Source organism: Humulus lupulus, chromosome 6 (genome assembly GCF_963169125.1).
Source record: "Humulus lupulus chromosome 6, drHumLupu1.1, whole genome shotgun sequence".
NCBI classification, from domain to species: Eukaryota; Viridiplantae; Streptophyta; class Magnoliopsida; order Rosales; family Cannabaceae; genus Humulus; species Humulus lupulus.
Window position 1 is genome coordinate 11,725,342 of NC_084798.1, and position 17,754 is coordinate 11,743,095.

The 17,754-nt window shown below is 33.5% G+C and overlaps 3 protein-coding genes and 1 pseudogene across 3 annotated transcripts; 2 read left to right on the top strand and 2 right to left on the bottom strand.

The window, feature by feature from the left end:
• Positions 1–1,475: 1,475 nt before the first annotated feature.
• Positions 1,476–3,266, top strand: LOC133784704 (phytoene synthase 1, chloroplastic-like; annotated as a pseudogene).
• Positions 3,267–4,613: 1,347 nt separating this feature from the next.
• On the top strand, positions 4,614–15,577 carry LOC133784705 (phytoene synthase 2, chloroplastic-like). Its single transcript, XM_062223989.1, has 7 exons — positions 4,614–5,037; positions 5,138–5,188; positions 5,288–5,460; positions 5,599–5,834; positions 5,915–6,107; positions 6,193–6,342; positions 15,221–15,577. The coding sequence occupies exons 1-7, from the start codon at positions 4,614–4,616 to the stop codon at positions 15,263–15,265; spliced, it is 1,272 nt and encodes a 423-aa protein (XP_062079973.1). The 3' UTR covers positions 15,266–15,577.
• On the bottom strand, positions 7,549–15,268 carry LOC133781667 (serine/threonine-protein phosphatase PP2A-3 catalytic subunit-like). Its single transcript, XM_062220727.1, has 11 exons — positions 15,021–15,268; positions 12,093–12,149; positions 11,465–11,548; positions 10,964–11,035; positions 10,157–10,228; positions 9,796–9,836; positions 9,048–9,114; positions 8,660–8,851; positions 8,464–8,553; positions 8,268–8,375; positions 7,549–8,082 (listed from the first exon to the last, which is right to left on the bottom strand). Exons 1-11 carry the CDS (start codon positions 15,105–15,107, stop codon positions 8,017–8,019), a joined length of 936 nt encoding a protein of 311 aa, XP_062076711.1. The 5' UTR covers positions 15,108–15,268; the 3' UTR covers positions 7,549–8,016.
• On the bottom strand, positions 12,113–15,013 carry LOC133781666 (pentatricopeptide repeat-containing protein At5g66520-like). The gene has a single exon (XM_062220726.1). The coding sequence runs from the start codon at positions 14,363–14,365 to the stop codon at positions 12,770–12,772; it is 1,596 nt and encodes a 531-aa protein (XP_062076710.1). The 5' UTR covers positions 14,366–15,013; the 3' UTR covers positions 12,113–12,769.
• Positions 15,578–17,754: the final 2,177 nt, after the last annotated feature.

Consider the following 17,754-nt stretch of genomic DNA (forward strand, 5'->3'; position numbering starts at 1 on the left):
AAATATATATAAAAAATTCAATGCAGCAAGTGCCAATCACTCACTTTGAAATATTTATTTTAAAACATTTACAATTGTAAAAGGCAATGATGGAGCCAAAAGACCACTAGTTGAAGAGAAAATCTTAATAAATGATTAAACTAATTAATCTAAAACGACTTTGACCTAATCAGAAGGGTCTAGCCTCTATCTAGGTCACCCTCTTTACGTTATAACAATTAATATGTTATAAAATAAGGCTAAGAAAAGACTCATTGCGTGCAGACCATGGAGAAATCTTAACATTATAAACTTCTGTGGCTTAAATTATAAGTCAATGCCAATCTTTCATTCTTAACCGTTGGATTAATTTGACCAATCATACTCAATCAATCAAATCCCAAGTTCATCAGCACGATATGAATAGTAATTGTACATAGGATTAGTAAATGTATATTAAATAATATGATATGATTTATAAATATATATATATATAGGTTGATATGACACAAGTACAAGTGATAACACAATATACAATACAACACACAACACTAAATAAACATAACAATCAAGACATTACATGCACGATTAGTCATAGTAATAATATTTTATTTGTAAAAAATATTTAAATTATATAATTTTTTTTTTAGAATGAAATAAAATTAATTCGGCACATAAAATTAAAAATAATAGTCACTTGCCAAAATGGTTTATTTTTTTAAATCATTTTGCAACCTAGACTGGTTTTAATAATTTTTCGCAAAATAATTTCTCATAATTTAGACAGATGATCGAAAAATTTAAATAGTCGATCAAAAATTTTAAACAACTGATGGAAAAACTAAGATAACTGGTCGAATTTTAAGCAAATGTCATTTTGTAAAAAATTATCAAAAGTAAGCTACAGTGCAAAATCACTTAAAAAAAATTATTTTCACCAATTTATCAAAATAATACAATATATACATATATTTAAATCACAATTCATGCTATTACACTATTATAAAATATTTAGAGCGTAGAGTCAAGCTATAATAAAATATTAGTGTATAACGTTACAAACACATTCAGTATTAAACTATTAAAAGTTATTAGAAAAATGGAAGCTATTAACACCCTGTCCCACACTTTGAATTTGACAAAGTGTCAAATTCAAAGCTTTGAATCATCAAATCCTTCATTTTCTTTCTAATTCTTTCTTCACTCATTCAAGTTTTAAGAGTTGTTTTATAATTTTCTCTTGAGAAAAAAGGCTGCTAAAAATGAGTCCTGCATTTTCCCTTGTATCAACCAAGCCTTGTAATATCAGAGAAGAAAATAATGGTGAGCAGTTCATGCCACAAAACTCCATTAATCTTTCTACCATAAGAGCAGAAGTGACAAGTGTATCTTCTTCTATCAAGCCTCAAAAATACACTAAACTCTCAACCACAAGAGCTGAGCTTACCATTCTGGCTCCTACCAGCCAAAGTAGCATACCTGTTTTTCTTGATTTACATGTACAAGACATTGTCAAAAAACAGTCTCAGAAGATTAGTCACTGCTTTGACAGAGATGTTCAAGCTCGAACAAAGCCGCTTTTCGATCCCAACTTTCTTGAGGAATCATATGAAAGGTGCAGGGGTATTTGTGAAGAACATGCCAAGTCCTACTATCTAGGTTCCATTTCATATTCCTTGCCTCTGTGAAATCTGGCTATTATATCTTGATTTTGATTAGTTTGCAATGATAATATAGTTTGATATCTTCTATGCTTTTATGATATGCAGCCACATTGTTGATGACAGAAGAAAGAAGAAAAGCCATATGGGCATTATATAGGAAGGACTAATTGGACTGATTTCCTCAGTTCTCTCATGTCAACAAAAGGGTCACTAGAAACAAAAAAGAATTGAATAATACTATTTTTGGATCCTTTATTTTGGAAAATACTTTTTTTTTTTTTTACCTTAATTGTCTTTTATAAATTGGTTAAAAATAGTCTATTTTTAAATATGACTCATAAAGATCAATGTACGTTGGAAATCCAAGTATTTCTCGTACCAATGATCTCGTAAATAAAACTCGAGGGCAAAAATACTTTAAGCGAAATGGAGCGAGGAGACTCTTTTTAGCCAATTTACAAAATATGGGGTCCAAAAAAGTATTATTCATAAAAAAAAAATAAAAGAAAAAGCTCTAGAACTTATATTAGCTTATCACATAAGTATGCATATTTTTTTGTGATTTTTATGTAGCTTGGGGTGTAAGGACAGATGAGCTTGTTGATGGCCCTAATGCTAAGTACATGAGCTCTAATGCTCTTGACAGATGGGAAAAGAGGCTTCAAGATATCTTCCATGGCCAACCTTATGACATACTCGATGCTGCACTAGTAGATACTATTTCCAAGTATCCTTTAGACATTCAGGTAATCTTTCTCAGTAAATCTTTTGTTAAGCTCAACTTGACTGAAAATTCCCCATGTTCTACCATTTCTCATCTTTCTAATTTGATCACAGCCTTTCAGGGATATGATTGAAGGTATGAGGATGGACACTAGAAAATTTCGATATGAAAACTTCCAAGAACTCTATCTGTACTGCTACTATGTAGCTGGAAGTGTTGGCTTAAAGTGTGTTCCAATAATGGGAACTTCGCCAGAATCTTTGATCTCTATAAAGAGAATTTATGATTCTGCACTTTACTTAGGAATTGGCTTTCAACTGACAAATATCCTAAGAGATGTTGGAGAAGAGTGAGTTGTAATCATTTCTTTTGTTTGGCTCTCTCTATCTATTCTGCAATTTCTCTCATTTGTGTCTCTCCAACCAGTGCTGCACTAGGGAGAGTTTATCTTCCACAAGACGAGCTAGCGCAGTTTGGATTATCCGACAAGGATGTTTTCTCGAGAAATGTTACTGAGAAATGGAGAGAATTCATGAAAGAACAGATAACAAGAGCAAGATTCTACTTCAACTTAGCAGAAGAAGGAGCTTCTCAGCTTGACAAAGCTAGTCGTTGGCCAGTATGAAACTTTTCCAAGCATAGTTATTGTGATATTTTACTCCTAATAATGGCTATCCTTTGGTTGATTATTTGATTTGAGTTTTTTGGTAACCATTTTCAGGTATGGTCATCCTTGCTGTTGTACAGAAACATTTTGGATGCAATTGAAGAAAATGATTATGATAACTTCACAAAGAGAGCATGTGTGGGGAGAAGTAAGAAACTTCTCATGTTGTCTTTGGCATACACAAGATCACTATCAACACCAACCATCATCTTTCATTGACCAAGCTGCTTAAGCAATAATATAATCAATGGAATTAATGTGTAAGTATTTCATTGTTTCACTGGTTAACTAACTGGTTCTTTTGTAATAAAATATAGACTTCTCCTTTGATAACCACATTCAAGCATTTATAAGAACTATGGATTTAGATTCAAGCATTTATAAAAACTGGGGATGATGATGATGATGATGATACCGATCAAAAAGAGAAGAAAATCAATTGAAACCACTTGTTGTTCCAATGTTGTTGTAGCTCACCAAGAAAAAGAAAAAATAAAGTTATTAGATGTGAAAAAATTCCACTATCGAAAATATATAGGAACAACAATATCATTATAAAGGAAAGTGTTAATCCACTTAGTCTCAATTGGTTTTAAGATGAAACTCCATTCCTAGTCCTAGTGGCCTTTCCCCACAATTGTAATATGGTATCAGAGTCAGATAACTTCCGCTCCACTCCAAACTTCAGTTTGGGACATTTTCAATGTATGTCGATTCATGTTGGATTCCATGATTTGTTTCGGACGACGTGTATACCCATAAATATTAGTGTCATTCTATCAAATATTCACGTTCGGCCATATTGTATCAAAGTTGTTCATAATATCCACACCTTCAGGCTCAAACGTAAGGGGTCGTATTAGATGTGAAAAAAGTCACACATGGAAAATATACAGGAAGAACAATATGCTTTTAAAAAAAAAGTTACTCCACTTAATACCAATTGGTTTTAAGATAGAACTCCAATCCTAGTCCTAGTAGTTTTTCCCACTCAAATTGTAATAGAAGTCGATTGTTTTAGTTGGCTGTTATTCCTAGTTACATATCAAAGTAACAAAAAGCAATTTTAGCTGTAAAAAAAAGAGAGAGAGAAATTTGATAGTAGATGTTAATAACACATTTTTGTTTATTTGTAATATAATAGAGATTCTTGTTCACCTTTGTTTTTTTCTCTTTTGCTGAATCACTCTCTTCACTTTAAATGGATTTTTTAAAACATAAGTTTCACATTCTGCTATTATATTGTTATAAAATATTTAAAGAAAGTCAAGCAATTATATATTATTATATAACACCCTGTCCTACATCTCACTTTCTCTCTTTATTTTTTTATTAATCACTCTCCTATCAAATCTTCATCAAACCTTTCTCATTTTCTGATACATGATTTGTGGGCCATATATACATCATATACAATATATAACTTACTTATAATATTAGAAATTAATTCAAGACAAAGGGTCAAAGATTTGAATCACCAAATCCTTCATTTTTTTTTTGTTCTAATTTCTTTCTTCCTTTCCTTCTTTATGTCATAATTCTATCTTGAGAAAGAAAAAGTGACAAAAAGGCTGCTAAAATGAGTCTTACACTTTCCCATGTATCAATCAACCCTTGTAAGATCAGAGAAAGAAATGGCAAACAATTCATGTCTCAAAACTTCATCAATATTCTTTCTACCAAAAGAGCAGAAGAGAGTAGTGTATCTTCTTCTATTAAGCCTCAAAAGTCCATTAAACTCTCAACCACAAGAGCTGAACTGACTATTGTGGCTCCTACCAAGCAAAGTTGCATACCTTTTTTTCCTGAATTGACAAAACCAGGAATTCCATTCTCTGATTTACATGTAGAAGAAGTTGTCAAAAGGCAGTCTCAGAAGATTCACAGCTTTGACAGAGATGTTCAAGCTCGAACAAAGCCGCTTTTCGATCCCAACTTTCTTGAGGAATCATATGAAAGGTGCAGGGGTATTTGTAAAGAAAATGCCAAGTCCTACTATCTAGGTTCCATTTTTATACTCCTTGCCACTATGAATCCAGCTGTTACATCTTGATTTTGATCAGGAACATGGTTTGATTTCTTCTCTACTTTTATGATATGCAGCCACCTTGTTAATGACAGAAGAAAGAAGAAAAGCCATATGGGCAATATATGGTAAGGACTTAAAACTCTCTCATGCTAAAAAGAGGGTTATTAGGAAAAAATTAACAGCTTATCACATAAGTATGCATATTCTTTGTCATTTTTGTATAGCTTGGGGTGCAAGGACAGATGAGCTTGTTGATGGCCCCAATGCTGAGTACATGAGCTCTGAAGTTCTTGACAGATGGGGAGAGAGACTTCGAGATAACTTCGAAGGACGACCTCATGACATACTCGATGCTGCACTAGTAGATACTATTTTCAAGTTCCCTTTAGATATTCAAGTAAATCTTCTGAGTAAATCCTTGTTTTAAGCTCAACTTTTCTCTAAAAATTTGGCATTCTTTAGTAGTAAATTTCCTCTTGTTCTTCCATCCATGTCACGCTACTCAGCATCGTAAAATTTGCTTCTTTGATCACAGCCTTTTATAGACATGATTGAAGGTATGAGGATGGACACCAGAAAATTTCGATATGAAAACTTTCAAGAACTCTATCTGTACTGCTACTATGTAGCTGGAACTGTTGGGTTGATGAGTGTTCCAATAATGGGAACTTCACCAGAATCTTTGATCTCTGTGAAGAGAATATATGATTCTGCACTATACTTGGGAATTGGCAATCAATTGACAAACATTCTAAGAGATGTTGGAGAAGAGTAAGTTGTTGTCACTTCCTTCCTTCACTAATTTGTATCTCTCTTACCTGTTCTAGTGGACTCAATTTCCATTTTTTTAGTGCTATAAAAGGGAGAGTTTATCTTCCACAAGACGAACTAGCGCAGTTTGGATTATCCGACAAGGATGTTTTCTCAGGAAAAGTTACTGAGAGATGGAGAGAATTGATGAAAGAACAGATAACAAGAGCAAGATTCTACTTCAACTTAGCAGAAGGAGGAGTTTCTCAACTAGATAAAGCCAGCCTTTGGCCGGTATGAAACTTTTGCAAGCATAGTTATGACATTTTAAGACACAAATAATAGTAAATTCTCTTCGTTTTTTGGTAACCATTTTCAGGTATGGTCGTCCTTGCTGTTGTACCGAAGCATTTTGGATGCAATTGAAGAAAATGATTATGATAACTTCACAAAGAGAGCATGTGTGGGGAGAAGTAAGAAACTTCTGATGTTGTCTTTGGCTTACACAAGATCACTATCTACACCAACCATCATCTTTCATTGACCAAGCTGCTTAAACTAGAGCAGCCATAGATCACAGAAGCATAAAAGTTGAGAGCATTCAGCAGCAATGGTCAGGTAGTCTCCAGGGTACAAATGTCAATAATAAACTCGGGGCAAATGTGTAACATTAATAAAAGGCTATTTAGGATTTTTGCCTAATGAACTATGACTTATACATTATTGTGACTTATACATTATTGTGCTTTCAGGTTTTTTTTTGTCGTTAAAAATTCTCTCTGAACTATTCACAGTGTTGTAAAGTGGGACTTCCGTCCAATTTTGTCCAATGTGGGGACTAACGACATGCTGACGTGATTTTTTCTTGTTAATGTGTCTTGGTTACGTTAACACCACATGTAATTTAATAATATTAAAAATTCTTGTTTCTATTAAAAATTAATAAATTTAAAATAAATCATTACACTTAAAATAATTTAAATTAAATAAAATCTAACAAAATAAATTTTTTGTATACTTTGCTTTTACAAAATTAACAAACTTGGGTATTTTAAGTAAAAATCTCAAAAAAAAATCTCCATTGGTTTGTATTAGGCTGATTTTGTTTAATTTGGGCAAGTAGAGTGGACTTGTTATTAAACATTACACTCAGTGATGTACCAGTTTAGTCTAGTCAATCACATTTATTAAAACTGAAACCCACTGTTTTAAAAAACAGTGACACGTCACTGTGTATAATATTTGGGTGCATAATTTGAGTGCACATATCATTACTCTATTTTAAAATAGAATTAAATTTTTAATTTGTATACACTAGTCATTTTGTACAAGGTCAAATATGTAATTAACTTTCTAGGGAAATAGTATATTTATACTAATTGGGAATAGGGGTACAAATATAACTCCCCTTCATCAAACGTAGGAATATCACAATATCAAATGAAAACTCACTTGCCCAAATCATCAATCCAATTCCCATTCCCATTCCCAGAAAGAAAATCATCAATCACAATATCAAGTTTCTTATGCGACAACGACAATGGTGGAATAGAGACTCTATAATCAATGGAATGAGAGTTTTTCTGTAATAAATTGTCATATGAGGAAATTTGCAACGAGCAACAATTAGAACATAAGATCGAACTACTTATATAGAACTGGTCAAAGTTGGTCAACCTATTCGGAAGAAAATTTGATCCATACTAAATGAAAATATATATATATATATAATATATATATAAAAGCACCATTATAATTTAAGAGAAAGCATCATCCCTCTACAAAACCCCAACCAATTAAAAAAAGAAAGAAAAAGAAAAGAGCATCCTAATACAGAAAAATAAATGTGAGGAATGAGACGAGAATGGAAAACCAAGTAAAAGAGAATATTCCATATTTGTCCTCTGGACATGGTACACTCACTAAGCTGCAAAAGTGTCCCCAGCCATATACTGTGCCTTCCCTTGCAGAGACACTACCTGAGCATAAATCACGAGAACCAATCGTAGTAAGCTTCGCCTGCTCGCTGCACATGCTTGTTCGCTGCCCGATCCCAACCGCCATTACCACCGCCGCCACCACTACCACCACCGCAGCATAATGATAACCTCACTACTATATATAAAATGCAGCTCTCAAAACATATGTAAAACAGCGGTCAGGCGCTACCCACCGGAAATTCAGCAACTAATTTACTGTTACATCATAGGAAATAATCGGGTGTTCTTCGCGTTACATCCGGCTCTCCTCTCCTTGGGGCCGGCTCAAACTGAAACCAAGAACAGGCAGACAATCAAGCTATTGGCGTGAAACTAGTGCATATGAAGCAGCAATCAATTAAGTTTTACGATGTAAGAGTCTGGAAAGGAATTGATGGAATCATACAACACAGAACAATGATCAAATATATAGACATATATATATATGTGCCCCATAAAGAATAGTGAGAGGAACCTGAATGAATGTGTGGTTTTTGCAGTCATCAACTTCCAGAATGGATGCCATGTTTCCACAACGATAGCAATAATTAGGTGCACTGAATATAGTGACCACTTTTTGTTCCTGTGACAAAAATAGGAAATCAGACAGTTCCCAAAAAAGAATATATTAATTAAAACCTCAGCAACAAATATAGGGTATAGATACATACATGACCCCAGTTATACCCTTCCATAACCAGCTGATGTGCTCTAGCAATAAGCTTCAAGTTATTGGTGTGATTGAACTGTTCAGATATGTCCTGCCAAACCGAATTTTATCGAGGGATTAGTTTGAATGAAGCTTCATAGAGATAGAATCAAACTTCGAAATCACCAACCCTGAGGAAATAGCAAAATGTAAAATACCTGTCCAAATGTGTATCCAGCACCTCTTGGAGAGATACCCCACCCACATCGATCATCTGGGTCGGACCATAGAAGATCACACATAGGACCCTCATGGGGAACCTCTTGAACACGATCAAAATTGCGAATGTTATCAAGTGTTTCAATGGATGGTGACAATCCACCATGCAAGCAGAATATTTCGGATTCAACCTGCAAACAAATGAAAAGTTTAAAAATGGACAAAAATGAACTACTTTTTGCAAAACTCCAAATCTTTACTAACATTAGAAATGATAGCCAAAGAATAAGCAATTAAACTTTTTTTTACTTCTAACAAACAGGAAAGGAACCAATTGCTTTGACAATGACAAATATTCAAGAAAAAAGAATATCTAATTAAACTCACCAAAGCTGTAAGTGGAAAATAGTCAAATAAATCTGTAAAGATCTTCCAAACATTGGCATTGCCATACCTACACATAGAAAGATTCTCAAACTTTAAAAATGACATCACAAAATACTGAATATGGAATGCAAATGTGAGATGGGTGATATAAGTAAAATAACAGAACCCCAAAATGTCATCAAATCACAACAAAAATAATCACATGTACTTTCCAATCACTGGAGACTCGGTGAACATACGAAAGACAATTTATCGTCAGTAAAGGAACGAGTTAAAATAAGTATAGGCGGCAATGCAATTATCACAACAACATTAGATGCAAATAAATTAGAGCAGCAATAGATCAAAGAAGCATAGAAGTTGAGAGCATTCTGCAGCAATAATCAGGTAGTCTGGGGTACAAATGCCAATAAGCTCTTAAGAAGTTTCTTTTCAAGACTGCCTACTAGATGTCATAATCCTGATGCTGAACAGTTATCATTAATTCTGACAAACCCTTGACAAGCATCGCCATCACAAACTGGTCACCTGTATCTTTGTACCACTGACTTACAGACTTGTACGGCAAAACAATTGATAATATGATGATTAAAAGAAACAAGAAAATGACATATTTACTCTTTTTTGGGGTGCTACAACAGCAGCAAAGCATATGGTAAGGTTGAAGGTATGTTCTTAGACGAAAGTAACAAGTTACTTTAGTATCTTATTATGCTAAACACTCTTAAGAAGGTAGTGAGAAACTCACTTCCGCAGGCATTCATCATAAAACCCATAAACTTGAGTAATCTGCAATGAGGAAGAAAAAAAATACAAGTCATTCAGCACCCAAAAAACAAATAATAATAAATATAATGATAATAAACTCAGTGCAGATATATATCATTAATAAAATACTGGCACTTGAATTTCAAAACCTTGAAAACCCCTAGGAAGAGGAAAACATCAGGTAAAAGGCGATAAAATCGAAAAACATTATCTCAATATTAGCTCCTAAAGAAAATAGCTATGATCAAACCACTTTCTAAAAAGAAACAAACATACAAAACACCCCACAGTTTCAAACGTCATTAAGAAGCAGATCCATAATACTAAAATTAATGTTATACCTGACGACTTTCATGATTTCCTCTTAAAATAGTAATCCGTTGAGAATACCGCACTTTCAAGGCCACTAGGAGCTGGGAAAATAAAAATCGAACAACCGTATTATAATTGACTACAAAAAGAATCATGTCAAGTAAAAAGTCATTGTAAAGCACTGATTTATTTTTTTAGGATGAAAGCAAAAAAGCAAGATTAAGAATGCAACTTAGGTCCATAACCAAGAAAATTCAACAGATACAGGAAGCCATTTAAAAAAAAACCAACAAGCAAAAGCAATCACGATACCCATTCAAATTCATTGATTACAAAATCCACAGTTTCTCATAGGCACTCTACTTAAAACATCTATATCACCTTTATAACCCCCTCAATAAATATGAACAGAAAAGACCTCCATCAATTACTCCCTCACCTGACCTTGGGCAAAAACATCTTCTCTAAAATCTCCACAACAAACTTAAATCAACTGAAATCGTCAAAAAGAGCAGTTAAAAACCCTATGGAGCATCATTTTGAATCGCATGATAACAAGTTTCAGCAAGTCAACTAACTACCCATTACCTTATTGCTACAACTTTAGGTATTAAAACACATTTCAATCAAAGGAACCTTGCATGACCTGTACAAAAAACCTGGATTGCATGCAGAGGCAAACACAATAAATTCAAGGAACCTTTTGATCTTCCTAAACCTAATACTTCTAGTCCTAGAAGTAGAAATAAATACACATGCACAATCAACATATACTAAAAATGATAATAGAATCTATATAGAAAAATTGTTAGTTGAAAAGAGCTAGTCATACTTACTGTTACAGTCTCAACCGAATAGTAGCCACGATCAACATAATCTCCCATAAACAAATAATTTGTATCCGGACACTACAACAAAATTGAAATTGAAGATTAATATAATACTAAGAGACAACAAATAACCAAAACATCAATATGGAAACAAAAATTAGAAGGTGCTGTGTGAGAAGGCAAAGGAGATATTAATGGATACAAAATTTGTTTCTATATTCAACAGAAGTACTAATTGTGAAAGACATCATTGATAAAACAGCAGCGAGAGATTAAACAAGAAATGTCTCTAAATATAATGATACCACCTTGCCATTTATTCATTCACTACTTTATAGGATGCCAAAAGTTCTAGCACTTTCAATCGTGAATAAGCGACAATTAAGTATATAATTCCAACAAAATAACACTACATATATATTATCTGGATTAAAAATATACAGCTCTCCTAGAGTATTTCAATGGCTAACATAAATGCAGTCAAAGGCCGCCAAACATAATGAATACCTTCCCTCCAATTCGGAAAAGCTCTGCCAGATCATGGAATTGTCCATGAATATCACCACAAATAGTAACAGGGCTCTTCACAGGCTGCATAAAACCAAACAGTCAATATTGACACGTTGAAATCGTTATAAAATAATACTGAATATACTTTAGTATAGAAACAAAAACAATGCAAACTAATTTTAGATCCACTAATAATTGGGTACCAAGATCATGCAACCAACAATAGATAATAATTCCCAACAGAATATACCTATTATCAATCAGAGCAACAAATAAGCAGATATTAAAAAATATGTACAACCAAAAACAAGCGGACAAGAAAAAGATGGCATACAACTAAAAACAAGCAATAGAAGACATACCAGCATATCATAGTGCATTAAGTAGAAATTTAGAAAAGGATAAATATGCAGAGGTACCTCCCAAATGATCTCAAATAGTCCTTATTGACAAGCACAGATGTCTATAACTAACCAGTCTTCTCATTATTGGATACCTCAAACTTAAAAAGACTTGTTTTTGAGGTGTGTGATAATAGATGTGAGATAAGTTAAGCAAGACAGAGTTTGAATTAAAAAAGTTATTTATTATGAACGATGATCATTAAATATGGCAAGATAAGCACCTGAACATTGCTTTCATCCATTAATATCTCCTTAGCCTTCTCGCACAGCACCCTTACCTACAGTGAACAGTTAAGATAAATTAACAATAGTTTCAACCAATGAAGACAGAAAGCTTACACAAGGGAACTTCTAGGCCAGGGTGATAAAGGATTTTCTATAAGTTTGAAAAAGAAAAAAAAAAACTTTGCAAGCTACAGTTACATCAAATTTGTAGCACCATATTGAATACACAAACTAAAAAAACACCATCTGGGATAAGCTGGAGCATTCCCACCAACTTCATTAGTGAGGATTGTCACCCTAATAGAAAAGGGCACGCACTTGTTTCCTTACATCATATTTGAAACTTCTAAAGTTATTAGAAAGGGAAAAAAAAAATCGTTCTTATATTTTCTTTTTTATTTGTGTTGGGAGTCAAGGGAAGAAACCCAGATTGATTAAAATAAACTACTATTAATAAAACTAAATGTCCGTACCACATCACTGTATTAAAAAATGTTTTTTAAATAAAACAAAATGGACAGATCCCAGTGAAGTCAATATCCAACATAAAAAAGAAACTCGCTACAGAGCAGTGCTAAAACCATTATAAATGCATTAAATTAGAAGAGAAAACTTTACTCAAATTATTGATACAGAAGATAAAAATGTAATGATAACTAAGGAAACAACAGCTCTAGGGTGGAACACAATCAGTAATCTTGTTATCATCACCATCATCAAAACAAATAGACTTTAGATGTCTGTCCATGGCAATTAACAATGATATTATCTCCTGCATGAGCACATGGGACCTGTCTCCAGCAACAAATTCATTAACCGAACCATCAACTTCAATTAAACTACACCCTGGCGCTTTTATCAACTTCTTCCTTTCCATTGTCTCTCTTACTGTTTTGACATAATCCCATCGGTCGGCAGAGGCATACATATTTGAAAGAAGAACATGAACCCCACTATGGTCCAGTCCTTGTTCGGCCAAGCACTCAACCATTTCTTGACCCAACTCAACATCGCCATGAACTCTACATGCATTGAGCAGTGCACCCAACACATAAGAGTCCGGCTTCATAGGCATCATTCTCACAACCTTCTTTGCCTCATCTATCATGCCAACTCTCCCAAGAAGATCCACCAAACAACCATAGTGTTGGACCCTAGGCTCAACTCTATAAATAGTACGCATGCTTTCAAAGATCTTCAACCCTTCATCTACCAACCCCATTCTACTGCAAGCACTCAAAACACCTATAAATGTAACTTCATTTGGTAGGACTCCTTCATTGTGCATCCTCATAAACAAATCAATAGCAAGTGTGCCCAGACCATGATTAGCCAGGCCCGAAATCAAAGAAGTAAAGGCATAAACATCCCTCTCTGGCATCTCATCAAATACAACACAAGCAGTTTCAATACAACCACACTTAGCATACATGTCAATAAGAGCAGTGCCCAGCATTCTGTCTAATTTTATTTTGTTTCTGTTCACATATGTATGTATCCACTTTCCCTGGTCTAATGCACCAAGAAAAGCACAAGCAGTCAGAGCACCCACTATACTACTATGATTAGGAGCAAATCCAGAAGCCTGCATGTCACCGAAAACCTCTAAAGCCTCTCTGAAAAAGCCAACTTGGCAATAACCATTAATCATCGCACTCCAGGATACATAATTCTTTTCTGGCATTTGGTCAAACAAGTCTCGTGCAATCAAAACTTGACCTGACTTGGCATACCCATTAATTAAGGATGTCCATGTAATAACATCCCGATTCCCGCTCATATCAAACAGTTTACGAGCTGGATCCATACAAAAACAACTAGCAAAAAAATGGATTAATCCATTCTGCACAAAGTCATATGACTCCCAACCCAAAACAATGGCTTGACCGTGGATCATTAGACCGAGAGATAGGTCAGAAAGCTCAGTACAAGATCTAAGAAGAAAAGAGAAGGTATAGTTGTTTGGTAAAAGGCCATTCTCTCGCATATTCTTGTAAAGAGACATGGTTTTCATGGCTTCATTTCTCTCGGCAAAGGCTCTAATCATTGTGTTCCAAATGTAGGTAGTACGGTAAGGCAGACAACAGAAGAGCCGATATGCATGACAAACATCACCAATATCAGATGTTGCACAAAAGGAAATAATCTTCGCAGCAGCATAAGGATCAAAAAGGGTGCCTGAAATAGTGAGATGTGATTGAATTTGCTTGATTTGCCTCAAGGTGATACAATGGTCCAGGAGGGAAAGAACTCTCCTACTGGATTTCATATGATACTATTTATGGCCCAGCTCAATTAGCTGCCAACTAGAACTAACAATAGGTTTTAAAATCCAATATCACAATCATTTGAAAACCAAGCCTATATTAGTCAAGACAATATACGATGTTTCAGTTTCCATGGCTCGAATGCTGAAATTTGCGCGGCTGTATACAAAATGCGCGAGTGCACCCCAACCCAGGACAGCTCGGAAACTAAGTATGGTCTATAATGCTCCCATCGCAAACCCAAATCCAACAACAAAAGAAACTATAACTTGCATTTCGTAATATCTTTCCTACCAAGGTACAAACTTTTTAATGCAGGACTGCCCAATACAACCAAAGAGAGAGAAAGATAGGAAGATAAACAGGGCTTCAACGGATCTGATAAATAATCGCCAAAGACAACAAGAATCACAAAAAATGTGAATTTGCACAAAAAGATCAGCCTCCGAAAGACTCTAATTCAGCTCAAAATCACAGATCACAAATCAGTACAAGCCACGAAATCTCTCGATCTGAATGGCATTAACCCCAAAACAAAACAAAACCTAATCCAACCCTAAAATTAACAATAACAACTACCGAAAACAAAATAAACGCAACATTTCTCACAACATTTTCACAAGAAAGAAAAAAAAAACCTAAAATTAATCCAAGTACCTCTTGTTCGGACAAAGGCTTGCACTGCATCAACTGAGCAATCTGCTCATCGAGGTTGCCATGGGAGTTCGAAGGGACCGAATCCATAACAAGTCGTTCTCCTTCCTCCTCAAAATCGCTCCAATCACAGATCAAAGAATCAAGATCCTTCTTTGCCTTCTTCTATGTATCCCTCTCCTCAGAACCTAGAGTTATGTAACTCCACAACAAACCCTAGAATTCGTCTTCTTCGAAAAGCTCTCTGATAGAGAGAGAAAAAGAACAAGAGAGAGAAAGAGAGCGGTGGTGAACAACCCGATGTTTTTAATTATGTTTTTTCTTTTTTATTTTTAAATTATTTTGAGCCTTTCCCTCTATTTTTCTCTTTTTAGAAATTTTGGAAAATTATATATTATAAAAATTTGATATTTTAATGTGTTTTCTGACGTGGCAAATATTATTGGTTGGATGTGTGATCTGCATTCTTTTATTATTTTTGCAATTTTTCTTGGGTCGGGAAAAGAAATCTTCGGTTGAAATTGTTTCAAATATGATAATTAAAAATTATTTTTTTAAAAAAATATATAAATATATGATATAATTCAAAAAAATATATATAAGACATAAGTTTTAATCAAATAGTCATTGTGCTACGGGAAAAATAGTTGTAGATGTGTCGTTAAAAAAAGTAGTTACAACTGTAGTAGGGAAAAATTTATTGAGTGTTTAGTAAATAGAATTGTTAGGTGTCAATATCACAAAGAGGTGGCATATTGTTATTGGTGTAATCCAATATCAGGTCCTTTATATTTGAATTTAATTAATATTATGAGATGTCGCTAACCAACCATAGGGTAGCACTTCATGTAGTGTTGTACACCTTAAGGTAACAAATAGTAACATTCTATAATAAATTATAAATTTTAAAGTGTTGTGAGTTGTAAAAATTGTATAGTGTTTGGTAAAATATATGACTAAAGGGTAGTTAAATTATTAAAAGACCAAAACTTATATCATATTTATTAGGGATATTGGCGGTGATAATACCAAAAAAAAATTCAAAAGTTGCACTTTAATACCCAAATTTTTTTTTTTTGTGGTAATAATACTTAAATCTATAATTTTGGTACATCTGTTAGTATTCACCGTTAATTGCTTGTTAAATATCCACGTGACACATTTTTATTAGTCTAATTAGTAGCGATAATACCCAAATCTTTTTAAAAGTTACACTTTAATACATTTTTTTGCGGTAATACCTAAATCTATAATTTTGGTACAACTTTTAGTACTCGCCGTTAAATGTCATTACATGTGGCACATATGGATGTTGGGATGATTTTAGACTAAATTCTTTAAATATTATAAAATAATTTTAAAATTTTAAAAATCTACAACATTATTAAAAGCTAATTAATAATATGGTTTTTGGAATGATTTTGAGTTTCAATTTTAATTTGGGTTATTTCGAATTTGTAAATTTTAGTTTTATTAATTAGTTTATAATAATCTTTTATATTTTTTTAAATTTAAAATGATGTTTACAATATTTAAATAATTTAAGGATATTGGCAGCGAAAATATCTAAATTATTTATAAAATTACACTTTAATACCTAAATTTACGAGTATAAAAATGTGTCACGTGGATATTTAACGACAGTTAACGGTGAGTACTAATGGTTGCACCAAAATTGTAGATTTAGGTATTATTACCGCAAAAAAAAATGGATATTAAAGTGTAACTTTTGAAAAAAATTGGGTATTATCGCCGCTTATATCCCTATTTATTAAATAAATTTACACATGCTAAATAGATTTCAATAAAAAATATTGTATCTATTTAAACATGTTAAAATTATAATATGTTTTTTATAAGGAACTAATAAAGTGATTGTAATGCATCGAAATCCCTAATGCGGTTTAATAGCTGGATTAGTAAGCCAGGAGGGTCATACTTGTTTAATTGTGTCATTAAATGAATATATGCATGTTTATGTGAATTATATTATAATATGATGTTATATACATGAAGTGGGTCCACATTTGTTTATTAAACTGTTTTGGCAATTTGGGTTGTTTAGAGCATAATTGTGCATTTGGGTGCATTTTGTGATTCATGAATGAGATTCCATCATTATGAAGATATATTCGAGTTATTTGGCATGAGACGGTCATATATAATAGATTAGCGGTTTTGTCATAACGGGGTCAATTATTTAGTAATAAGAATATTTGTTTGATGATAAATTTGGAGTATTTGAGATCAGAAGGAAATTCTGAAAGTTTTGACTATAATATCCTTGGGGTTACTTAAGTTTGAAGTAGCTTGTCAGATAGAATCGTACGTTAGAAAACATTTCCTCTCTCCTTCGTTAGCTCATTTTACCGTTCGAAGCCTTTTTGAAGAAATCTCGAGTTCTAGGAGTCGGAATCAAGCGAGGATCGAGGCATAGCGATCCTAGGAAAGACCGGAAGCGTCTTAACTAAAGGATTTGACGGAAAACAATTCAATCGAAGGTAATCTAAGTTTAAAGTTTTGAGTTTTTAGAGTTTCTAAGCTTTGGATTGGCTTTTGTGAATTGTTGAGTTTTTGGTTTGATTGAACCTTGGGTTTTGATGGTTTTGGAGCATTGGGAAGCTTGGGAACTTTGTTTTGATGATTTGGTAATGTTTAGGCATGATTTTGGAGGCTTTGGGATGTTGGAAAATCGAGTTTGGGTGTGTTCTAGGTTGGGCGTCGCGGCCCTGTTCTT